General features: G+C 31.8%; 3 protein-coding genes across 3 annotated transcripts; 2 read left to right on the top strand and 1 right to left on the bottom strand.

The window, feature by feature from the left end:
- The first annotated feature begins 4193 nt into the window (after nt 1-4193).
- Nucleotides 4194-4925, top strand: LOC17889036 (protein MIZU-KUSSEI 1). The gene has a single exon (XM_006293348.1). The coding sequence runs from the start codon at nt 4194-4196 to the stop codon at nt 4923-4925; it is 732 nt and encodes a 243-aa protein (XP_006293410.1).
- Nucleotides 4926-5321: 396 nt separating this feature from the next.
- Nucleotides 5322-7706, bottom strand: LOC17889653 (monofunctional riboflavin biosynthesis protein RIBA 2, chloroplastic). The gene is made up of 7 exons (XM_006294073.2): nt 7562-7706; nt 7036-7348; nt 6726-6947; nt 6314-6636; nt 6082-6211; nt 5747-6001; nt 5322-5656 (listed from the first exon to the last, which is right to left on the bottom strand). The coding sequence occupies exons 1-7, from the start codon at nt 7615-7617 to the stop codon at nt 5537-5539; spliced, it is 1419 nt and encodes a 472-aa protein (XP_006294135.1). The 5' UTR covers nt 7618-7706; the 3' UTR covers nt 5322-5536.
- A 1498-nt stretch (nt 7707-9204) lies between these two features.
- LOC17889296 (homeobox-leucine zipper protein ATHB-6) lies at nt 9205-10896 on the top strand. The gene is made up of 3 exons (XM_006294583.2): nt 9205-9487; nt 9590-9969; nt 10144-10896. Exons 1-3 carry the CDS (start codon nt 9415-9417, stop codon nt 10624-10626), a joined length of 936 nt encoding a protein of 311 aa, XP_006294645.1. The 5' UTR covers nt 9205-9414; the 3' UTR covers nt 10627-10896.
- Nucleotides 10897-17605: the final 6709 nt, after the last annotated feature.

Here is a 17605-nt window from a genome sequence, read left to right as displayed (position 1 = left end):
TTCTTTGGCTATTATTTTTCTTTGACAAACACTTAGGCTTTTTTTGTTATGAGTTAAAAACAAAATTATAAGAGCATCGATGAGTCGTTGTATCCATGCCGGTCCTTCCATTCCATGTAAACATGTCCTAAGACAAGGTTGGATTCGATCGACCAATCCAACTTTGAAAACAAGATTTGGGTTTAGAGACTTTATCCTAAGACAAGTTGGGTCTCTCGTTCTAAAGATATACGAGCGTGCACTACAGAGTTTGGGTCGGGTCAAGGCAAGATTATCTCGGTTGTCATGTTTATATTTGTGCAAGATTAAACTAAACATATGTTTCAAGGCAGCAGTAAACGAAATGTAATTTTAAAATAACATATCTTTATATTCTCTAGTAAAATGTAAAAAGTAAGAAAAATATAATAAAAATCAAACTCATTGTATGATATAATACTAGGTTTTCAAATAAAGTCAGGATTATCTTGTATATCGTCTCCTGAATTCAATTCAAATTCCTAAGTTTCACATTTGGGTTGATAGCTAACATGGATATACTATTACCAACCAAACTAGAGTTTGTCCCCAACCCAATTCTTGTTTGAATATCTTTCTTTGTCAACCATGCATAATCTTGGTGTTATATAAGCTTCTCCTATTCTACATACTCTATGATGAAATCTAAACTGAAAATCACAATTTGTCTCGATGCATCCAATCCAACATAAGCTCGTTTGTAAATAGCCCATTTATGTGTACATGTACTAGTAGTAGTGGGCTTGTCCGAGAGGACCCGTTGCGCTCTCTCTCTAATTAAACTGTGATTCATTATGCATATATACATGTTTTGGATCTAAAGTGTTTCTATTTCCAATCTTTTGTTATTCTCACTTTTCACTTCTTCATTAAACAGTTGGGTCCTCACACACACTTTTAAGGAAAAGGCGACACATATCTCAATTATGTATCTCTTTTATCAACGTCCACATCATAGAAGATAATAGAGTAACTGAATCCAAAATAGGACCTCAAAAAAACGTTTTCCAGAATTATATTATAACTTAGTTTTAGTCACCTTCACTAACTTCTATAGATCTTCCCTAAGTTTTACAGGTTTAGAAAAAGTTTCATAAGTATTTAGAAAACATTCTTTTCATATATATGAAACTTTTGTAGTTCGATATCATTTTCTCTAATGAAATTACATAACGCAACATGGTCAATGCGAAACTAGTATAACTCGGATGCCAAACTCTTTTAGCCAGGACAAAAGATATTTAGTTACAAAAACTATATGAATTATTAATGTTGAATCAATTTATTAAACTAAGATGTTATGCAAGTTTTATAAGCTCCTTGATCGAATCTTCCTCAAATGCACACCATATAGAATAATTTGGGATGTATATGATTAGTTTGAAAAGGGAATATAATTGTAACAAAAGCCTAGAGATGATTGATATGAGTGAAAAGGTATAGGAACAAGAACAGCTAAGTTTGCCAATTGAATCACCGACCAAAAGTTCAGACAATGGGATGTCACACTTCCATTTTTCTCTCTCTCTTTATATCAATCTCTCTAAGGAATCATAGAAGCAAAGAACCAACTAATGAAACCAAAGAAATGGATATATAACGAATAAAGATTCATTTTCACCATAGATATAACTTTGAAGTTACATATATATATATATATCTTATCATAGAAACATGTGGTTGAGGTTTGAAACATTAGAAATATTTAGAGTTGAATTTAGTGTTTAGTTAGAAATTCTTCGATTTCGTGGTGTTTACATAGACCATAGTTTCCTTTTAGTGGATTGTTAAGATATTTATAAGAAATTGCTATATCAATCTAGCTATTAATTATAGTATTAGACTATTAGTTACACGAAAAGGGTTTTGAATATGCCTAACATGGAGCACATATATGCATAGAAGAACAAACTAAAAGTGGAGGAAAAATGCCAAAAAGACATGAGTGGAGAAACCAGGCTAGCCTTAGACACCATAATAAACTAGTTTTCTCTTTTGTTAGATTTTGGACCTAAATGCACTTTTTCGGTTGTTGTTGTAATTTTTAATATATAAAAAAGCTCTTTTTCTTTTCTTTTTTTTGGACAAAAGGATTTATAAAAAGCTCATTTCTTGCTTTTTTCTTCTTTTGTTTTTGTTAACTTTTTACTATAACTTTATAAACATAACAAGAGAAACGAAGAGGGCCAAAAGAAAAGAAAAAGTAATATCTAGGGCCATCATAGTTCATGCTTTGTTTTGTTTCTTCTCTCTTCTTTTTGTTTTAGAATCAACAAACTTCACAATTCATGACCCTAACTAAAGATTCTTAGATATTTTTAGAAAAAAAAAAACAAGATTAGTCTAATTAAAATCATTAGATATTTTAGGAATAAAAGATTAGTGAAATGACATGCACGAGCTATAACGATTGAATCTCATAAATATAAGATAGAATGGAGAATATTTTTAAAATTTGTTTTGTGAAGTGCTCAATGTTAATTTCTCCAATATATCCTTTTTTAAGGTTTGGACTGTAATGGAAGTGGTGGAAATCTAATGGTCTAATCATTTATGCAATTATACAACTCTTTTTGTCGTACGGGTATATATAATATAAGTTATACTATATAACTAACTACATATAATATTCTAGTTCGTTCTTTTCTTTAATTATTATTGTCTATGCAAAGTTTGTTTTCTTTGAATGATTTTTTAGCAGGTGAAAAGGCAAAAGGCGGAAATGTTGTATTATTTTTCAAGAATAATTTTTCATCCAATCTGTATTTTTTTGGATTACTCAATTTGTTCTCTTTTCTAATTTTTTTAAAGATTAAAATTATACCAATTTGTGCTCTTTTCTATTTTTAATATTAAAATTATACTCCGAGAGTCGTCGTCACCCTTAGTTCGATACATGTGGTCGAAATATACGTTTCTATCATAATAATAATTTAGTATATGAACATTCATACGTGTGTGTATACAGATAACTAATTACCATTATTTAACTCTGAATTAACTATATCATAAAGTTTAAGGATACCGCGTGTGCATCATCTTAACGACAATGATTATATATGTTTTAGTTTTACATATGATTTAGTTTCTCCACAAACAATAAACAATGTTACCAATCAAATCCATTAATGGGCAGTCATCTCCAAACACTATGTAGCATAATGTAGACTGGTGTGGTACTACTGTGGTGTTTTCCACTCATCTGACTCCAATTGTTTCGTAAACAGTTTAAAAATCGTTCCATTCAAACCACAACTTTTTTTGTTCTTCCTTTTATGGTGGTGGCGAGTGACTGTGGGATGAAAAAGACCATATAGCTTTCCAATACAAATTTGTTGATAACATAACACTAAATTCAAAATCTTGCAAGCTAGCTCTCACACTTAAAAACCATCCTCCTATGCTTAAAATGAGTTGAACCCTTAATATAAAAGTTTCGTATAGTATCACTTTTAATGTTGGGAACATTCAAGAACTATCTCATGATCGTATCTTGAATTACCAATCTTATCACACGTTAAAATATATTCTCTCCTATAGTATATATTAAATTTGGATTTTGATTTCACCATAATTTGTAGATATGAAAGACTAAAGTAAGTTACCCTTATATACTTGGTCAAGTCTCATCAGTTTTTGTTGATAGATTCATAGATTTATGGTATTATATTATGGTCTGACTAAAGTAAGTCTTTGTATAGTTGATTTAAAGTAAAAAAAAAACTCCTCCTAGAAAGTGAATTATACGAATGAAAAAAACAATTCCTGCAAAAAGATGTAAAACAATTATTCAAAGGTCAGAAACCCCAATTATTTAACATATATAAGTTTTTATTTTATTTTATATGGTTTTAATATTGCAATAATAACAAATACAAAATAGTGAATAGTAGTTCCACCTATTCCGAAAGAATCTTTTAGGGTGAGTGACAAAAACCCCAACACGAATCACACTTTACAAATCATAGCTCATAAATTGCCTCTCATCACCCAAACATAAAACATTTTTAAAAGTAAAAAACCAAAATCGAATTTTTATAACAACTAAAAATAAAGGTACTTTGTACGTAAACCCTCTTCCTCTGTCTCCCTATTTAAACCCTATAACACATCTTCAACACCAAACCTCTCCTCAAGCTTCTTCTTCCTCTTCTTCTTTTTTTGCTTCATCAGAAATGTCAACGACCAAAGTCAGAGCTCCAATGGAGTTTCAATCGACGGTGGTAACCACAGTAGACTGCCAGAAACAAGTTCGGTCATGGCGTCTCCTCCGCTCATTCATTCAGCTTCTCATCCCAACTTGCAACTGCACTTTAGTTCAAGAACTCGAACAAGACAACGTTAACTTGAGAGGCAAGAAACTCTACAACGACATTAAATCACGCACGTCTTCTTTCCGTTCCTCTTCTTCCTTATCTTCTTCCACAGTCACTGGAACAATCTTCGGGTACCGTAAAGGAAAAATCAATTTCTGTATCCAAACACCGAGAAAATCGACAAACCTCGATCTTCTCCTCGAGCTAGCCGTTCCGACCACGGTTTTAGCACGAGAGATGAGAGGAGGAGCGTTGCGTATAGTGTTGGAACGCAACAACGAGAGAGACGAAGACGACTCGACGCCGTTTTGGAACATGTATTGTAACGGGAAAAGAGTAGGGTACGCGAGAAAACGATGTCCGTCTAAAGATGACATGGCGGCGTTGGATGCTTTGAGTAAGGTTGTGGTTGGAGCTGGAGTTGTGACTGGGAAAGAGCTTGGTCGGTTTGATGATGAGTTGATGTATCTGAGAGCTAGCTTTAGACGAGTTAATAGTGGCTCGAAAGAATCTGAAGCTTTTCATTTGATTGATCCAGCTGGAAACATCGGACAAGAACTCAGTATCTTTTTCGTCCCATCATCGGTCTGATTCTATTACCGGTGAAAGATGATCGTACATAAGTGTTCTGTTTTTTTTTTTTTTTTCCTTTTGTTCGAGAGAAATGAACTTGTTTTTGAGTCGTGCTCAAAGCTTTTGGCTTTAGCTTCGGCTTTGTATGTAATCTTACATACCACCAATTTCGACAGTTACATTGATTCGAATTTTAATTTTTTCTCTTTTGTTGCCATCATCTGTATTACATTAATAATCGTCTTGTCCAAAGACAAAATTGAGAATAACTCCTCAAAAATATGTAGATACATAATTACATATGTTCTTAATGTACTTAATAGGATAAAATGAAAAGTAGTTGAACCAAAAAAAAGAGGATAAAACAAAAAGTATGACTATCAATTATTCATTTCGTGATTGATAAAACCCAAACGCAAGTGACAACATATATATATATATATACTAATTTGCAGAGAATATACCATTTAAAATGATTCTAATGACAATTATGGAGGTAAGAAGAAACAAAAAAAACATGGTTTAGGCGCAAAAACAACAACTAACAACAAACTAAGTCACTCACAAACTCGGACACATGTGGTATCTCTTTAACGGTCACAAACTAATCAATCATAAAAAAAAAACACTCAAGGACTAATGAGAGGAACCTTGCCAGAAATTGATAAACCATAGCCTTTAAGACCAACGTAATGTGCCGGATTATTAGTCATCACCTTCATCTCTCTTACTCCAAGATCCCTCAGTATCTGCATCACCAATTCTTTGATCAATCTTTTGCTTCTTTTAAAATTGAAAAAAACAGTAAAACTTGTAAGATTCAACGTTTTTGTTGTTACTTGTGCTCCAATGCCGTATTCCCGTGAAGCAACGGCTTGATCTGGATTGTTGTCGTAAGTACGAGGCTTGTGGCTTAGGTCAATGCCTTTACTTTCTGGACCACGCAAGTAGACAAAAACACCTCTCCCAGTTTCTTCAATCAGTCTCATTGCAATCGCTAATTGTTTTCCACCAGAGCTGTTTCCGAATATATCATCCGTGATACACTCCGCGTGAACTCTCACAAGGATATCCTTCCCATCTCCTACTTCTCCCTGATTTCATATCAAAATCTGGGTTATAAGAAAAGAATGATCAAGGATACAAAAGATGAGTGTTAGATAGGGTTTTTTACTTTGACCATTGCAATGTGCTCAACTCCATCAAGCAATGACTTGAAGCAATGTGCTTTGAATGGCCCCCACATTGTCGGTATTGGCGCAACTGCAGTGAACTCTACCAGTCTCTCTCTTTTCCTTCGGTATCTGCGAGAAAAATTTTGCGGTTGAAATCAAGTGTAATAGTGAAAGTTTCAGTAAATGAGAGTTTAGTTAGGTGAGACTTATTTCCTTAAAAAGTGTTTGTACCTGATTAAATCGGCGATTGAGATTACTTTCAAGTTGTTCTCTTGAGCGAATTGGCGGAGTCTTGGTAATCTAGCCATGGAACCATCATCATCTACAATCTCACATAAAACAGATACTGGTTCCAAACCGGCCAACACAGTCAAGTCAACAGAGGCTTCTGTATGCCCTGCTCTTTTGAGAACACCGCCTTCTCTATATCTCAAAGGAAAGATATGACCAGGACGATTGAAATCTTGTGGTTTTGAATCTTTTGATGCAAGGGCTAATATAGTTTGTGCCCTATCACGAGCTGAGACACCTGTGGATGTTCCTTTTTTTGCGTCCTAACCAAGATTTTCAACATTCATTTCATACCAACACTAAGAATCCTGTAGATTTTCAGCACCAAAAGATACTATTAGAGTGTACTCACCACTGAAACCGTGAAGGCCGTGCGGAGTTTTTCCTCATTATCCTTTCGCGTCACCATTAAAGGAAGGTCTAACCTCTCCAAGTCTTCACCTTTCATGCTCACACACACGATTCCAGTCCCATGCTTAACCACAAAAGCCATAGCTTCAGGTGTTACCAACGACGCCGCCATTATCAGATCTCCTTCGTTTTCTCTGTCCTCATCATCTACAACAACTACCATCTGCCAAACATAAAAATTCAAAGCTTTCACACAAGATCCTCTCCTTCAAAGACAGCAAAACCCCAACAAAATTACTACAATCACAAACCTTGCCCTGTCGAATATCCTCAATAGCTTGAGGAATAGACGCAAATCCAGCAGTAGGTCGATCAAGATCGAACTCTTCATCCTCAACATCAGAAGAATCCATAGTTGTGGGAATCATTTCAGCAGCTAATGTCCCAAACGAAACCAAATCCGGCTGCAACTCGATCCCCATTGATGATGATCCATTACTCTTAGAGGAAGAGAACACATCTCCTTCCTCAGATATCACTCTCATTCTAAAATTGAACTTCTTCGATATAATCCTAGGAAACACCCAGCTCGTTCTAGATAGCTTTGTTCCCTTCACAACATCACTGAAACAAGAATCATTGAGACAACATAATCATCAATGCCTAAGCCTAACACACACTTCGATTGAAGAAACATAAGCAACACAGCTAAATCCATAGAGACTGTGTTCCAATTGAATCCAAAACCTCTACGAAAGAAGGATTCAACTTAATCGCGATTTACCCAAAAAATTGGAAACCATAGCTAAACCTAATTTCGAATTCCGATTTGCATACCGTAAAGGAAAGAGTTGCGTCGCGTCGCAGCGGAGAGTAAGCGACGCCATGTTCATGGAGTTGAAGAGAGTGAGAGGAGACGACGAAGTACGAACCACCACCGCCGTAGAATCTCAATCACTCTGTTTTTTTGTTCGCCGGTGATGATCTTTTAATTTTACGCTGACGTGGCAGGTGCGTAGATATTTTTACCATTTATGGATAAGCACGAGGGGAGAGACGGCGTCGTTTCTGGAGAATTGAATACGATGTCGTATTAGGTGGAAACACAAATCCCCATTGAGATCGTCATGTGTCGGTGGTGACCATATATACATATAAGTTGCCTTGAGAGGCTCTTTGCTTGCTTGACTCACTCGTCTTATTTACGTTTCTATTTCACAAAACATTTTTGATTGGATCATTATGATTTTTTTCTTCACCAAATCTAAACCCTACTTTCCTATTTTCGATTTTTTGCTATAATAAAAATATAGAGCATTCTATCAAAAATAGAAAAATTGAGTCATTTGTATTGTCTTTTTGATTGTTCATTTTAATACAAAATTTAAAAAGTTGTAGTTTTTTTGTAACATAATATGCCTCTTAAATATTAGTACGATTTTATTCTTTTGAAGTCAAGTGAGATCTTGCTAACACATTTGATTGTAAATTGTGACAAAGATTTTAATATCGAGTACAATTGAACAAAATTAATCTTTATACTATAGAGGATGAACTGAAGCTTATAGATTTTTTTAACGTTATAATATTTGAAATATATGTTTTCACTTTTAATCTTAATGATCTTCATTTTCAAGATATATGTTTTTATTTTAAGAATTTATGATGTTAGTTTAATACGACTAGAAAATACTATCTTGTTTGTAATTGTTAACCTAACAAAAATAGAATTTACATTTTATAAAGTAAAAAACACAAATTCTAACATCAATGGATTATACCATATATAGAAAGTGATAAGGTGAAAAAAATCAAAGAACCTAACACAAAAATTTGCCGAATATTTAAAATATAAATTATAAAACCTAACCTAATTAAATAAATAAAATAAATAAAAACTTCACTCTTGTTGCTGTCACCGAGGGCCAACAGCTCTTTGTCTCATTTTGCATTGCCACGAAAGTCATCACCCCAATACCTTAATTATAATTTTCTTAAAGTGCTCATTATGATAAAATTAAGATATAAAAAAGCATACTATAATTCAATTATCACAGCTTTTAAGAAAGGTGATGATTAGATTACCATGCGAATACTATGACAATCCAAACATGGATTATTTTCATTTTTGTAAATTGTTTTTTTCTAACCAGTTCACAAACTTTTAAAAAATGGAAACGAGATTAATACGATGTCGTATAAGATTCCTTTTAGCCGAGCCGATTAGTGTAAGCCGAGCCATGTTATTTATTATTTATTAATTTTCTTTTTATCTCTCAGTCTCTCACAGACGAGTTCCAGTGATACCGGAAAGAAACCTGGAGGTAACTGGGTATAGCCGGTGGACCCTCTTATTTATTTAATTATTAAAAAATCAAATATTTTCATTTACCAAAAAAACACCCAACAATATCTACTTAACCATGGTTACAATCTAACCCAAGCTTTGAGTTTATTTAAACTGAGAGAAAATGTGAAACCAAAGCCTTGTTCATATGGAAAACGCACCATCTCTCTCTCTCTCTCCTCTCCCCTGTAAATAGAAGAATCTCCCATTGTCTTTTATAATTTCTAGCTTTTCTCTTTTTTTTTTGTTGCTGGTTTGAGAGATCATCATCATCATCAAGTACTAAAAACATTTTGAGGCAATTAAAATTGCAGAGAATTTTTAAAAGAATTGTGTTTTGGTGATGAAGAGACTAAGTAGTAGTAGTTCAGATTCAGTGGGTGGTCTCATCTCTTTATGTCCTACCACTTCCACAGGTTCTTACAAATAAAGCTAAAATCATCATCATATAAACAAGAGTCCCTTCATCTTTGTGTTATTATTATTACTAATTTTGAATTTTTAAATGAAAAATACAGATGAGCAGAGTCCGAGGAGATACGGTGGGAGAGAGTTTCAGTCGATGCTTGAAGGTTACGAGGAAGAAGAAGAAGCTATAGTTGAAGAGAGAGGACACGTTGGTTTGTCTGAGAAGAAGAGAAGGTTAAGCATTAACCAAGTTAAAGCCTTGGAGAAGAATTTTGAGTTAGAGAATAAGCTTGAGCCTGAGAGGAAAGTTAAGTTGGCTCAAGAACTTGGTCTTCAACCTCGTCAAGTTGCTGTTTGGTTTCAGAACCGTCGTGCTCGTTGGAAGACAAAACAGCTTGAGAAAGATTACGGTGTTCTTAAAACCCAATTCGATTCTCTCCGTCATAACTTTGATTCCCTCCGCCGTGACAATGAATCTCTTCTTCAAGAGGTATAAAAATTCCAACTTTATGTTAAAGATCGAACCTTTTCTGTTCATTTCAATTATAATTGGCCTTTGTTGGTTGAGATCACTTGAAGTTTTGAAGAAATTTTAAAACTTTTGTTGATCCCAAGTTTAAAAATTGAAACTTTTTTACAAATCTTGTGTTTTTGTTTGATGCAGATTAGTAAACTGAAGACTAAGCTTTACGGAGGAGGAGAAGAAGAAGAAGAAGAGAACAACGAGGCGGCGGAGGCAACAGAGAGTGATATTTCCGTCAAGGAGGAAGAGGTTTCGTTGCCGGAGAAGATCACAGAGCCGCCGTCGTCTCCACCGCAGTTTCTAGAACATTCAGATGGGCTCAATTACCGAAGTTTCACGGATCTACGTGAACTTCTTCCATTAAAGGCGGCGGCTTCTTCGTTCGCCGCAGCTGGATCTTCAGACAGTAGCGACTCAAGCGCTCTTCTGAACGAGGAAAGCAGCTCTAACGTCACGGTGGCTGCTCCGGTGACGGTTCCCGTTGGTAACTTCTTCAAGTTTGTGAAAATGGAGCAGACGGAGGATCATGATGACTTTTTGAGTGGAGAAGAAGCTTGCGAATTCTTTTCCGATGAACAACCGCCGTCTCTGCACTGGTACTCCACCGTTGATCACTGGAATTGAAGCTGTCAAAATCACCACCGGAAGAGATTTTGGATTGGAATTTAGATGCTCGGGAAAAAAACAGAGGAGGGCAAAATGGGAATAATGGTTTAAAAATGAAGGGAAAAAAAATTAAGCAAGGGTTAAACCTGGGCGGGAATAAATATTTAGGGTGAATTTGTAATTAATGCTTTTTTCTCTCTCTGGTGTTTTCGTGCACTTCTTGTAATTAAAGGGATCATCATCGGATCATGAGAAATTGAGAAGGGTTCAAAGTAGCAGAACTCAAAATCTTTTAGTTTACTAAAATCGACCCTCTTAATCTTGAATTATACAACTTTTAACCCTTAATTAAAAAATTCTTGAAGCACCAAAATTAGATGTGATGACTAGTGACTAGTGAGTATGCGTCTCAAAGTGGCAGGTTCAAGTTTTGATGTTGAGTGGGACTACGAAGTTAAAGGTCTTAGTAGAAATTTCTACAAGTCCTATTGGCTTTTGGGATTCAAACAAAAAACTTTAGAATACATCAATTTAAAAAAATTCCAACCATTAAATTTTTATTTAGTTTCAATTACTAATTTTTATTCCATTTTGTATGTTTGAATCGAAATTTTTATTTAGCATAAAACGTTTATTGCCATGTTCTATCAATTTATAATAAGTAACCTAGGGTTCGATTAGTGATATAAAGCGCGGAAAGATGTTAGTGGTAATCATAACGATAAAAGATGAAGAATATAATTAGAGATGGTAAAATATGATGATAAAAATGACTTATAACAAGAGATGGTGATGATTACATTCATCTAAAAGTTAGAAAATATCTAAAATATTTAACTTTTTTTTTTATGATTTTCATAAGTAGAATGTAAATTTTTAATAGAAAAATGTGGTTTAATTTTAATAATAACAATTGTGCGATTCCGTTTTCATTCGAAGTAATCTATAACAAATTTAATAGGAACATTATTTACTGTGACAGTGATTAATAATGTATTTGGCTATATACATCTTAACATTTTATCGTTGGTAAGTGTTTTCTTTATTTATTTTTATTTTATAAACAGACATTCATATATAGTTACTTCTAGTAACACATTGGCGTTTTTAGTAAACTTTGCTAGAATAGTCATTTGGTGTCGAGTTCAAATTATTCGAAATTGTATTGTATAATGTTATTATTTAAACACTATCATTAGTGATGCTGTTGGGATTTGATTTGATTCGAATTCGAGTTGTCTCGGTTTGTGGAACCAACAGTGTATTGTTAAAAAATAAAAATATATACATGTTTAAAGGTTAACCGGCAAAGTTGTGGACCAATTCTAATAAGATCATTATAATATTATACGAGAATCTTCTAATTTAATTAAAATTTTCTAAATGCATCTTTGATCCTTTATATCTTTTTTACTGTTAAATTAATTAAACCATGTCGTTTATCAAATCTTACTACAGTGTGTTAGATTTAACAGTACGTAAATGTATATCATATTTGATGTGTTGTATATTAACTTTGTTAGAGCATGATCTAAGAGCTTTTTTTAACAAAATCTTGAGACTAAGAGCCTATCATTAAACATGGTTTTAGAGCTTTTTTTTTGTAATATTTAAAGTCAAAGTTAAGTAAGTCAATGTCATCTTCATCGTAAGAGATAACAATGAATCTTTAACGTAGTACCATTCACCATGGACGGCAAATTTTGTAGTGGTTGGGTTAAAGACTTAAAAGACAAATTTATGTTGTGAATATCGTTAGCCCTATATATATTAGAGGTAGAGTCTATGGTAGATAATAGAATCTAGGAGTAGAAGAAGAACATAGACACATCTTTTAAGTAGAAAACAGTATCAATGAAATCTATAGGAATCCATATGTATATGTATGTATGAACAACTATCCAACAAAAACTTAGATATCTAATTGTTAAAATTCAGATTCAACAATCAACATTACATTAAATTCATACTCAAGACAGAAATTGTAATTTCGTTAATAAACATGTTTCGGCGCGTACTTTAAAATATAATTCACTAAAGAAACTAACTATTATCCAATTTAAAAAATAATATCAAAAATTAATAGCTATCTGATCCCAATTTTTTATATAGCTAAGATATGTATTATGACTCAGATATTTAGGTACATATTAAACTATTTTTAAATTGACTTCTTAGATATTTTTATAACACAAATCAGCATTATGATATTTTGAGTTAGGTATTTCACTGTTTTCATATATTAAAAGACCATGTGATTTGGATATATTACACGTTCCACAAAATTTTTTTTTTTTTTTTTTTTTAATTAACCAAGAAAACATCTAATTCAACTTCGAATGATCAACAAAGGTCATGTAAGTAGAGCATTCAAACTTCACAACGATTTGTATAAACTAAACGTATAACAAGAGTTTGTGCCTAATCCTAACTCGGAACTATGTTCATAAACATGTTTCATAATACAAGTGATGCACATTGTCTATATGGCAAATGCAAGCACTGGTCCAAATAGAAATGACTACATACAACAACTCTATAGATCAGATCATGATATAGCCCTATCGATATTGCGGCCAAAGAAAAGTGAAATTTGGTTAAAGTAAGTGTTGAATTTAGAAAACATTGGGAGATAAAAAAAAAAGTTAAGTAATAGGACAAAAGAGAGAAGAAGAGAAAGGGAACACGTGATTGGACATCAAATACATCTTTTCCTTCCTAATCCCACCACGACCACGACATATATCTCTCTTCTATATATTTTCTTCTCTTCGTTTATAGAAAGCATCTAAAGTAATTTTTCCATTTTAAGAAAAATATGAACAAGTCTTTAAATAAATAATGAAGGGACAACAACTATGTATGTATTGTTACATAAGGCTAAAACGTTGAATCACACTCACACATAAAACTGAAACCATGATTTATGACGGGAAGGTCAAATAACCATAATGATATGTATTGATGGCTTTACCATTCATAATTTTTTGCCAAATTGAAATATAGGTTTAGTCATTTGACAATTATCAATGACAAACAGGAATCAATTAAGTTTTGTCATTCCAATTATAGTACAGCTAAACATACTACTAGAGTTAAGCCATCCTTTAGTCACTTTCATATTATTTTTTTGCATGATGTAAGATAGTATTGATATATAATGTTAGGATTTGGATCCAAAATTTAACCCTAAAAAATCTTGAATTAATTAAATTTTACAATGATATCGCACAATTGATAATATTCCACATTTTTATCACAAAGACATGAAAATAACAGTTAAAATTTTTACAACTTTATAGAAGAAAAGGAAAAAACTCAAAAACAGTGTCAAAAACTCTAAACTAAACGATTTTTGTGTCATTTGTTTTGAATAATACGTTGTTGAGATATATATGTCGGCGAAAATAATTAATAATTAATATTTCCGGAGTTTTCAAATCCATAAGTGGACAACGAAACGCTAAATTACGAAAAATAATAAAACGTAATACAAACTACAAAACTCAAAAACTTTAAAACTCAAAAGAAAAACCTTACTTCCATTTGGTAAAATAAAATTATAAGAACTCCAAAATGAGTAATTCTTTCTTTAAAATATACATAATATATATTTTGCCATGGATAAAATGGAAGGAATAAAAAAAAATAGTAAAAAGGATGAGGCAGGCAGGCAACAAAATGATGAAGGTGCTTTTATAGATAGAGAAGAAAAAGGTGGTCAGTCGTGATTGTGCGCGTACGTGAGAAGTGGAAGCATGAAGCATCATTTTAATTTACTGAATCATCTCTCTTTAGGACGTTGCAGAAGAAAAAAAAAAGATGATGAAACACTTCTGACACGTTCAGAAAGCTTTACTCATGTCAATGAATAGCATCTGAATTTGAGGCAATCAGATCTTACCTATTTCACACTGTATCTTATTCACTATTCTCTCTAGTCTCTAGTACTACTTTTATTTGTTTTTTCTCTTTATCTTCTTCATATTTTAGGGTTACTTATTTAGCCTAATATATATACAAATTTGGAACTGCATAAACAACTTACAAGGATTTGTAACTGTATCATAACCAAAAACATTTGAGTTATAGACAAGGGACAACAACAAAAAGCAATTACATTATAGATCTCTAACTCACTCATATGAATAATATAATGGCAAATTATCTTATAAATGGTGATATTCATTGATTCCTCTTTATAAGCTCAAGTTTTAATTATACCCAAAGTAGATTTGTTGTGTTTTTTCTAAATGAATACAGTAAAATTACGAGTAATAAACATACATATATAGTGAAGTAAGTATAAAAGAAGTTGACTTGACTGAAATACAATGCTGTGTGTCCAATTCAAGAAGGCTTGTCTTAACTAAAATGAATGGTGTGACACAAAAATTAATGTGTTTTGGATTATTATACATGTTATAATCTTTTCATACAATAATACTTTAAAAAAGAAAATTAAAACCAAACAAGGCATGTTATCAATTATTAAATATGCTGTATATATAAGATCAATTTCATGATGATGATTCAATATTTTCTCAAAAAAAAAAAATTAATGATGATTCAATGTTCGTAAACATGATTTATTTAATATTTATTAGAAAAATATACTAACTTTTCCGTAGTTAAAAAATACATAAATTAATTTATAATTGATAAAAAATACATAAATTATCCTAATATTCGGATTTTTCATCTATCGTAGTTATGATTTTTTATGTAATTGTAAACATAGTTTTTTTTGCTAATGTTTATAAATTTTAAAGTGGGGTTTAGTAGTATAGTGTTGAACCTATATATTTTTAAAACTTAAAAAAAAAGTTAAGAGAGAAGATGTGATTCCAAAATTTATGATATAGTATACAGCATATATAATAATAAAATAATAATAATAATAATAAATACGATAGTTTCCATTTTTATAATGTACTGACAAATTGCTAAAATAGGGTAGGGCCCACACTGTAGCCTTCTTTCTTTATACGAAAACTAAGAAGAAGAAAAAAAGAGAGGGGCCCACATACCCATGTGACGTGGGACCTAAAACGCATCAAGAAGATGTCTTTTTCTCTCCATTGCCATTTGTCACTTTCACTTTTGTCTTTTTTTTATTCATTTAAAATATAAAACCAGCGTAGTCGCTCGGATGAAGGACACGTGTACGGTATCCAACTGTTGTGATATTGGATGATCGACAACTCGACTGATCTAAACTATTCACAGCCGTCGATATTCACCACTTTATTTATCCACTCTTAACTCGACACGTCGTCGTTTCTATTTGGCAATACAAAGAAAAAGATACCACTGTTTGAGTGTTGACGTACATCTATTTACTTTGTACGTATACTCCTTGTATGTATATTATATTACTTTCTTTTTAAAAAATTTTATTTTTGTTAGAAAATGATGTGTAATAGTTTATGAAAGAGAATTTAATAGTTCAATAATATTTGATTTTAGGTTATTCTATATATATATATTTGGATTGGGTAGGAAATTGATTTATACAAAGATTTTGTTTTTCTACGTATATTATAAGTTTGGATGATATAAAAAGGGTACATAACAAGTTATTATCAATGAATGACATACATAATAGAATCTAGTTAGTAAATCAACACTGTAAATTTTTTAGTGGATAAAAATAATAATAAGCGATACCAAAATATTATAGAAATATTATGATTAGTAATCGTTAAAAGGGTATATTATTACCGATCGAAAGATGGAAACCATAATCAATATTTATACAAAGAATATAACTCAAATATTAAAATTTAAAATCATCAAACAAATGGAAAATCATAATTGACTCCAATTATAAAGAAATTATTTTTAAGTCGAAATTATTAAGAATTTAGATACTTACTCTGTTTTTATGTCATACATGAGAATTAATACTACTTCATGTTGTTGTCACACAAAAATATCACATTTCGACTCAAATAATATATTTGAATCATTAGCTCTTAAAGCTCATATGCTTTATATTTCATGGCATTTTTATTGTTGCATAGTTTTTTGTATTTGAAAAGAAATGATTCTCGCTGAAGCATTTGGGTAAGTCGATCGCATTTGTCTTTCTTTCTACTTATAGTGTAGGCTCCTCTTTGGCCAACCAAAAAATAAACTGTCTCATGTAAACTCTTAAGTTTTGGTGATATATTTCTACTTGTCTCACTAAAAAGAAAAATGAAAATAAACCCCTCATAGGTGGCATGGTTCGTAGAACAAGTTGGATCCAAGTTTTTTATTTGTTAAAAAGTTGGATCAAGTTATATAACTTTATATAATGAGATCCACTAAACTATCTTAATTAAAAGTTTACTGCCTAATCTACATTCTAAATTGCATATATATTTAATTGTTCAAGTTAACAGCTAATGATTATTTTTGTAATCAATTAGCTATTGAAAATTTAGGATATATAATCTTTATAAATAAATAAAAAAAAACTTAAAGTACTGGGGTGTAATTTTTTTTTTTTTGTTACTAGACTAAATTAGAAATGTTAAACTGAATTTTAATATTTATTACAAAACTTTATTATTAGTTTTTTTTGGTGCTGATTTTCTGGTGTAAAATTATTTTAATGTTTTTGGTGGCGAACACTTGCGATATGTGTTTCACTTTCTCTCGGCAAGTAAACACTGAGAATCGTAGGATCTTTATGATCACTTTTTCATTATTTAAATAAGAAAAGCATATCATCTTAGATTTGATTATTTAACCAAAAGCTATAATTATCATATTGTTTAGGTTTTGATGTCTCATGTATAGTTTAATTAGTAAGTACCTAAAAGGAACCAATAAAGTGAATTGCATTTGCATCTCGACGTGATTCATGTTTTTCTTTTGCATGGTTTTTAACTTTTTATTTAACTACCACCATGACAAAATTTCTGTATTAAGCAAAGCCCATTGTAAATTTTAACAGCATACAGAGCCCAACATAGGTGTTGACATGTAAAAATCTCTAACAATTCAT

Source organism: Capsella rubella, unplaced genomic scaffold (genome assembly GCF_000375325.1).
Source record: "Capsella rubella cultivar Monte Gargano unplaced genomic scaffold, Caprub1_0 scaffold_4, whole genome shotgun sequence".
Taxonomy (NCBI): Eukaryota; Viridiplantae; Streptophyta; class Magnoliopsida; order Brassicales; family Brassicaceae; genus Capsella; species Capsella rubella.
This window is presented reverse-complemented; position numbering and strand designations above follow the sequence as displayed.